The 8,899-nt window shown below is 43.3% G+C and overlaps 1 protein-coding gene across 3 annotated transcripts in view; it reads right to left on the bottom strand.

The window, feature by feature from the left end:
- Positions 1 to 8,899, bottom strand: part of LOC147617094 (uncharacterized) — a 60,270-nt gene that overhangs the window by 5,138 nt on the left and 46,233 nt on the right. For all 3 annotated transcript variants that reach the window (XM_086776707.1, XM_086776709.1, XM_086776708.1), the window contains 2 exons: positions 3,381 to 3,595; positions 3,062 to 3,278 (listed from right to left, as the gene is read on the bottom strand). In XM_086776707.1, the coding sequence (XP_086632833.1) occupies positions 3,062 to 3,278; positions 3,381 to 3,595 (432 nt within the window). The remainder of the gene's footprint in view (positions 1 to 3,061; positions 3,279 to 3,380; positions 3,596 to 8,899) is intronic.

Genomic DNA, 8,899 nt, shown 5'->3' with positions numbered 1-8,899 from the left:
AAGTACGATGCATATTAGTGCAGGCCGCACTCTTGGGTTGAAGATCCTTCCCAGTTGGGATGCCAAAAGAAGAAAATGTATCTTCCTAGGGTACAATATGGAGTCAAAGGGGTTAGACTACACGATCCTGAAATAAGGAAGATCGCAGTTAGCCGTGATGTGGTGTTCGTGGAATAGTAGAGGCTTCATCCACTTTATCCATCAAAAAAGATGTAGCCCATCAGACACAGCAAACAGATGCAATATTACAAGCTCCCGCTTCAATGGCGAAGGAGAGGCCCACATGGGGTGAAAGTAGAAGGCGAACACGGCACGCCTCCTGAAGCACGGAGGAAAGTACCATATCCGAACTCGGATTAGAGAAACAAAAGAGGACAAGGGCACACATTGTCAATATGGCCTTGATGGCTGAGATAATGAAGGCATAGGAGCCAACAAGTTTGGAGGAAGTAGAGGCACATTCAAACTCGAAGGGGGCCATGCAAAATGACTATGATTCCATCATAAGGAATCGCACTCGGGATCTAGCGGATCGTCCAGAGAGATGCAAGGTCATTGGAACTAAGTGGGTTTGGAACTAAGTACCACTATGATGGTACATTGGGGAAGTACATGGCATGACCAGTGGCAAAGGGATTTGCATAGATCGAGGGATTCGACTTCCAGGAGACAATCGCCCCCACAGCTAGATTGACCACCATTCACACGGTCCTACCTTTGGTTTCTCATGAGAAGTGGCTAGTCATGCAAATGGATGTGAAGTCCACCTTTCTGAATGGACATCTCAAGGAGGAGGTGTACTCTGAGAAGCCCCTAGGATTTGTGATGCCCAATTCATAAGGAAAGGTATGTAGACTTCGGAAGGCATCGCATGGGCTGAGACAGGCCCTTTAAGCTTGGTACAAATGGATCAGCACATTTTGTGAGTATTGGTGTTTCTAAAAGAAAATTTGTACATTCTCTTAGCAAGGCACATACATGACGATAGTCCTTTGTGGATGACCTCATTTTAATGGGAAACCATGAGGGCAAGATCCAACAGGCTAAGGAGATGTTCCGTTCAGAGTTTGAAACGACAAACCCTTGGCTTGTGCATTGGGGATTGAGGTCTGGCAGAAGCCGGATTACATCTTCATTTCTCATAGAAGTATGTAGCAGAAATACAGGAGGCATTTGGTATGGCGGAGTGCAGGTCAATTGGCACCCCTATGGAGGTTGATGTGAAGTTGTTTGCAAAAGCACTTCTCCACTTGAGGATATGAAGGAGTGCAGGAAGTTGGTGTGGAGTTTGATCTTCTTGTGCAATACACAGCCGGACATTAGCTTTGTAGTTGGTGTGTAGGGCAAGTTCTCAAATCAGCCCCAGGAGGACCATGGATGTGGGTGTTGAAATACATCCAAGGTACACTTGGGTACGGCATCACCTACACCTCGGGCAAGACACTGAATGAATTTTGTGATTCAAATTGGGCAGAAGATTGTGACAGCAAGAAGTCAATTTCTGGTTATTGTTTCTAGAGTTGCCTCCTGGATCGGTAAAACCTATAGTGGCACTTTCTTCTACAGACATTGAGTACAAGGTAGCATGCTATGCTTCATGTGAAGCAGTCTGGTTGAGGAGAATTTTGGGAGACATGGGTGTGGCTCAAGAGTAGCCAATTGAGTTGTTGTGCGACAATCAAAGTTGCATGGTAATTGTGAATATCCCAGTGTTCATGCTCACACAAAGCACACTGAGATATAGTAGCAATGTGCGCAAGCTGATCTTAGATGGAGAAGTTGAGCTGCCAACAATGGAGAATTATGCGAGTATTTTCACAAAGGCTCATGGGGGGGAGATCCTCGAGCGGCATCTTCATGGACTCGGAGTTGGACTAAAAAGGCAGTTCACCTACAGGTGGGCATTGAGAGGGGGTGATGGAAATCAGTGCTCCACCCTCGTCGCTGTCACTATGTGGTGACAGGTTGCTCTATTTTGTAAGCCCCCCTGTATGAGGAGTAGTCGTCATATTGAGCACCTGGGTACCCGTGGATGTTGGCCATGTGTGGCCGGATGTAGACTTGGCATCATGCCAAGTAGAGTGCCGGCTCATTGGCTGCACTCTTGGGTAGAAGATCTTTTCAAGACACCTAGTCCTCGGTTTGCACGGGCCGTCGGGCCGTTTGGCCACCCAACAGACCTCAGATAGATATGGAAGCTATGCAAAGACTGTAGGTCTCTGTTGTAGTCTAATATGGTTCCAGTCAGTGATGTAGTCGGTTCAGTCCATTTGGACCAATCATAGGGTGGCCAACATCAACCGACCTACGATACGACTAACCCTAGATATTTTATACAGACTAGTTCTGCAATCTTCATTTCATATCGAGATCAACTACTTTAGATCTATCTTCATCGCACCCTTGCTAGTGCATGACATACTCTGTCAAGAAACTACCTAGATTGCTCCTTTTTGGAGCACACAGGTAGGCAGGCGCCATCTATTTGTAACTTTGGTTTGCAAGAATAATTCAGCATTCTTCTCCATATGTCTTGCTTCAAGTTCTTTGTCTTGTGATCAAGTTCCTCTTAGTGTATTTTCTTTATAATAATAATATATAATATATATAATAATAATAATATATATGTGTGTGTGATATATAATAATTATAATTATAATTATAATTATAATTATATATATATATATATATATATATATATATATATATATATATATATATATATATATATAATTATAATTATAATTATAATTATAATTATAATTATAATTATAATTATTATATATCACACACACATACATATTTACGTGTGTGTATATATGCATGTATTGACCTCAGAAATGGAGAGTCGATTACAATAATTAGAACATACTCAAAAATATTGAGAGGTTCTAGATGAGCAGGAACAACAGGTCCCTTGAGACTATTATTCCAATGGGACTTCAAAATCTATGTACTCATGCAATCAACTTTATGCCACTTTGATATATATTCTCAAGCTAATGACCCTTTCTTTTTAAAATTACAGCTCGTTCTTAAATGTACACCAAGTTTATTTTACCTGCACTTCTGAAAGAGCCTCTGGACCTTTAAGCTCAGATATGTGCCCTCCATGTGACAAAAGCAAGAGCCGATCACAATGACTGACAGTGTTGATCCGGTGAGCAATTGTGAGAACTGTACAGGATTCAAATGCCTTTTGCAGGACTGTCTGAATCAAGCTGTCGGTTACAACGTCAACTGCAGATGTGGCCTCATCCATCACAAGAACAGGAGATCTGTTTGTTTTTTCAAAGAAAGAGAAGTACAAGACCTAAGAAACATAATGGTAAAGAAAAACAAAGAACACTAACTTCAATCCAAGCTGGCATTTATAATACCTCCGTAATATGGCACGTGCCAGGCATAAAAGCTGGCATTCACCAACACTGAAGCTGTTGCCATTATCTCCAATGACTGTGTATAGACCTTTTTCAAGGTTCCGAATCTTACTGATTAGCTGTGCTGCAGTCAAGGCTTCATAGATCTCACTATCCATATGCTGCTCAAAAGGATCCAGGTTCATTCTGATTGTTTCTTTGAAAAGCACAGGGTCCTGAAGTCCAAAGCCAGAATATTACAAACGGCTTTTCAAAGAAACATCTCATGTTTTTGTGAACACATGTGCATGCACACAGACATAAATACCTAACTACATAAACACATGCATGTATGTGTTCATACATAATTATTCACATACCTACTACACGCATGCATACACACATAAGAACCTACATGAAAAGATATATGCATACACATATACACATAGTTGTTTCTCGTACCGGTACGAACCCATTCGTACCGTACGGTTTGTACAATACGGTACCGTACGATATCGTATGGCACAAGCCCCCCCCCCCCCCCCCCCCCCCCCCCCCCCCACCTTGAGAAAAATGCTAAAAAAAATATAGAAATCCTGCTTTAAGAAGATCCCAAATGCCCGCAATACTTCGTAACTTTCGTGTCCACTCAGTATTCCATATGGGGTTGCTGAGAGACCTAAAAAATCTGGCAAGGTAGACTGGTAGTGTACACTTGACTGGTAGGATGAGAGAATCTTGCTACATCACTTGGAGATTCCTGGTATAGGTAGGCTAGACAATCAGATGCTCAAGTTATGTACGACGGAGAAGATTTGGACATGGCCATTTTGATCTAGAGAGGAGTCCCCAAACCTATCACCTAGATGCACTCCTCGTATTTGTGCAAGGACGGTCCCTTAGTCATAAAGGCTACACTGAGAGACGTCTGGTATTGCATTACCCATGCAAGTTCTTTTTTGGAGACAATTGCGAGATCCAACTAGGAGTGTTAAAAAAAACCGTATTTTATCGTACGGTATCCGAAAATTTCACATCGTACCAAAAATTCCCATACGGTATCGTATTTTCGTACCGTGACAACTATGCATATACATACACAAACATACGAGTGAACATGCATATCTACCATGACCTCCGACAATGAGAGAGAACAATAGACTCCAACAAGAGACTGTCACTTTTACAGCAATGGCATCAAGGAGCAATGCTCTCAATGGGACCAAATGACAGTGATGTTCCAGAGTTTCATGCAACGCATGAAGCAACAAAGAGATCAATTACTTAAGCAGAAAGCTATGAACTAGGCCCTGGAGAAGCGATTACCTCTTCTAGCCTCTTCTTCCCCTATTCCTACTTGCCCCCTCTCGCTAGTTCTCACTCAGATCCCTACCCCATTTGCTCCTCCTACTAACTCCGATAAGGGGTTAATGCAACAAGCCCGTTCTCAACTTGAGTTGTAGATGCAAGAGATGGAGCTTTGGATGAAGGCGGACCGTGAAGCAATGGCCCGCGTAGCCGAGCAAGAAGACCAAAGATGACACGAGCGATTCCTTGGAGCTCTAGATTCAAGGGTGGTACCAACGACTCCCCAACTCATCTTCACGAGAAGGTGAACTTCTATTCAATAGGTATAATGTTAAACTCAATCCCACTGCTTGGTATTCTTCGATTCATCAATTTGAAGCTTATTTTGCTATACGTATAAAGTCAGATGTGGATAAGGTAGTGTTAGCCGGTTGCTACATTGAGGGAAGCGTTGGCCAATTTCCATTTCGGAGTTGCCAACTATGTATGGGACTAGTTTGTCACCAACCTCAAGATGTGGTTTTTACCTCATTATCTTGAGTGGCTTGAGGATGAGTTCAAGGGATTGAGCTAGAACATGCAACCAGTTCTCTAGTTTGCCAACAAAGTCACTCACTTGGCTTTACAGTTACGCAAATCTAAGGAGGGCAAGAGAGGGCAGTTCCTTTATGGTTTAGACATGCAAATCCAATGGGACGTGCATATGTTTGAACCGCCAACCTTCGAACGGGAACTCACTTGCGCAAAGTGCCAAAATAAATTACAACGGTAGAAAGTCCAAGACTTCCCAACCAGTATTGCTGTCCAAGGTAGCTATTGCAGGTGCCAAGGGCCAAAACCAAACAGGGTCTACCCTAGGACAGAGCATGGGAGTCTCTAGCCCCAAGAACTCGACCAATGTGCTAGGAATCATAAACCTGTTCTTGATGGTAATCTTGTTAGTAATCTTGTTAAGAGCCCTCTAATGAACACACATTTTGTATGTCCCATCCTTTTTCTGCACAAGCAAAACTGGAGAACAATAAGGTGAAGAACTGGGCCTAATCAACCCCTTCTCAAGTACATCATTCACTTGAGTCTTGATTTCCTCCTGTTGGATGGCACTCACCCTGTAAAGAGGTCGGTTAGGAGGAGAGCTACCAGGGATTATGTCAATACAATGATCCTCTCGCCTCTCTGGGGATAACAGTCCAGGTAGGGAGTCAACAAAACAATCAGCATAATCACTTCATGAATCAATCTTATCTTGATTTTACAGTATCATGCTCAACATTATCACATACAAAGACAAAGTAGGAACAAGCTGATTTCTTTATTGCCTTGGATAGAAATGTTGCTTACAACAAGTATGGTACTCCCAGTAGTACCCGCATCAATACAAACTTCCCTACCCCTATGAGTAAACATTACTTTCTTCAATCTTGGGATCCAAACGATAATGCCATGGCATCCCAAGTATCACATCACATCCCGTAAGTGGTGCTACAAGGAAGTCTTCGTGATCCAAATATCTCTGAATTTATATGCGAAGCTTCCCGATGATGGAAGGCACCTTGACTTCCTTGCCCTCAAAGTCAGCATCTGCATGAAAGTCCATGCCCAATTCCTAGGGCTTTAGCCCAAGAGCAGCAGCCATCTGAATGGATATAAAGCTATCTCTAGAGGCATTATCAAAAAGGAATAAAGTTGTTTGATCCTTTAACTTGCTCCAAGCTTTACATAAAATCCTGCTCTTTGGCTCATGTGCAGTATTACCTTGAACATCGGATATAACATTCACACTCGGTTTTGCATCCTGCACATTATTCCTTTTGGGATTAAGGGGGCATAGAGATTTCATGTGATACTTGCTCCCACGTAAGAAACACTTACCCTCTCTCATGCAATCAAAAATGTGCTGTCTGGACAGCTTAGGATCATCCTTTTTACCCCCCAGCTTCTTTTCCAAGCCCCCTTTTGCATCCTTGGACTCATTGAGCATAAGCTTAGATGGCTGTCCACCCTTTTTCTACTCATTTCCATCTCTGAATTTTCCCTTATATGAGCTGAATTCTTGTCTTTTTGATGCTCCCTTGCCATGTAGCTCCTCAAAAATAGTAGCTGAATATATGAGCTCTGTAAAGTGTTGTGGAGATACACTACAAGCCTACAAGGCTCTTGTGAATGATTCTTTGGAGCCCTCACTCAAACTTTCTTTTCTTCTCGTCCTCACTATTCGTCATGAAAGATGTGACCTTGAGGAGAATCCGCCAAAACTTTGAGACATATGAAGAAACGGACTTGCCTTCATCTTGTGTTAGCCAATCCCATTTCTTTCATACATCCTTTTCGAAGTGAGGAGGAAGGAACTAATCATAGAAATGCTCTTGAAAGCACTCCATGTACGAGCAACTGTCCCATCCAAGAGCTTAGCCATCCACCAATCACTTGCAGTCTCTTTAAGATGTATACCCACATGCCTGAGCATAGATTTCTCTGTGAAGTCCTCAGTGCAAAAGGCTATTTCGAATTGCCTTATGAAAGCAAGTGCCGTGGTGGTATCCAGCTATGAAAGCAAGTGCCTTGGTGGTATCCAGCTTTCCATTATAGCTCTCGAATTTGATGTCCTTGTCCCCTGACCTGAACTCTTTGGCCTTCTTGCTGTGTCGAGCATCCCGACACTCTAGAACATCATCCTCTTCGTCATGTCTACGATGGCGCCGGTGCCCAAGTCTAGGGCTGATTTCCCATGCAACACCCTCCACTCTAGATGGAACTCTGGGAGCAGAATCATACCTAGAAGGTGAAGATATCACCGACAGTGCATGAAGATCTTATGCATCTCTCATATGGGCTGAAAACCCCTCATCATCCGCTCGAGTTGTATGTCGATGTACATCAGTCTACATGCCCTCTCACATCAGTTGCATGGGTTGCATGCCCACTTACATCACTTGCTCGGGCTACATGCCCTCTCACATCACTGGTTCGGATTGCATGCCCTCTCACAACATCATGAAAATTCCCTTCACGGAATTGCCAACGAGGTTGCCGTGTGAAGACCCACTTGCCCTCATCATTGGAAACAACATCACTATGACTTTTCAAATAAGAAACAACCAACTCTCGAGGTTTGTCAATTCCCGTCTGTTGGACAATTGCACCAAAAGTGACCACATCAGCCTTAACCTGAGACTTTGATTCAATAACCCTATGTACATCCGGATCCCTTCGCAAAGCACGGAGCTCTTCAAGCTCATTCATCAAAGCATCAAGATCATGTTGATCCTCAACCCTAGCAGATAACGGTGGATCATTATCTGCCAAAGCCCCAACATAATCTCTGTCTCTATCCTCTTCCCGCATGCGGCGAATACGGGTGATGGAGTCCTCCACAGAATGATCTAACTAGCTAGCCATGATGTATTTACCAGATTTTCAGAAAGAAAAGAATTTTCGTGCCCTTGAATCGCTCTCTACCAGCTTTCCAAGTATGATACTGAATAGACTGCAAGGGTGCAACAATGCCCCTACACAAACAGGAGGGCCACGAAGTCTTTCCACATGCTCACTACCGCTTAAACCAAAGGTAACCTCTTTCGAAGCATTACAGTAAAACGAGGGCTACCTCAGAATCCCAATCTTCTCTCACGGATAATGACTCCTTACAACCATATCCAACATCATATAAGGCACAAGCTTTGTAGAAAGCCAAGCTCTAATACCAATTAATAGAAGGGCAGCTGTAACTCGGAAATCTTATCTATCATGAAAACTGAATAAACACATAAGCATGCCAAAAAGGAACAAAGATAATAGTTCTACATAGTGCACCACACTAGGGGCCAGAAGATGGGCTAACATCCCCCCCCCCCACCCCCCTATGGTTATTAGATTACCTAAAAGGAGTCTGCTTCAAATACAACTTTGCAGGTGCCCAGTAATTCTCCACTGGCTAGCCACCTGTTTCTTCTAGTACAATATGAAAACAAGAACAAAGCATATGCTGAATTTGATTCAATCCTCAGCACAAGAGAGCATTCCACATGTAGGACAACCATGGACAGCCCATAGCACTCTCACATCAGCCCGGGACAGCCCTGCATCTTCATATTCATCCTGTCTAGCTCACAGAGCAAGTCGTCCAGCCTTGAAGGGCTGTTTGCCAAAACTAGCTCTCAAAAGCCACAAGGGAAATCGTCCAACCCCATACACCTGGATGGTTTCTGTCGTGGTAGATGGTAGTAGATGGC

Source organism: Cibotium barometz, chromosome 37 (assembly GCF_041138505.1).
Source record: "Cibotium barometz isolate CiBa-2024 chromosome 37, ASM4113850v1, whole genome shotgun sequence".
Lineage (NCBI taxonomy): Eukaryota > Viridiplantae > Streptophyta > Polypodiopsida > Cyatheales > Cibotiaceae > Cibotium > Cibotium barometz.
This window is presented reverse-complemented; position numbering and strand designations above follow the sequence as displayed.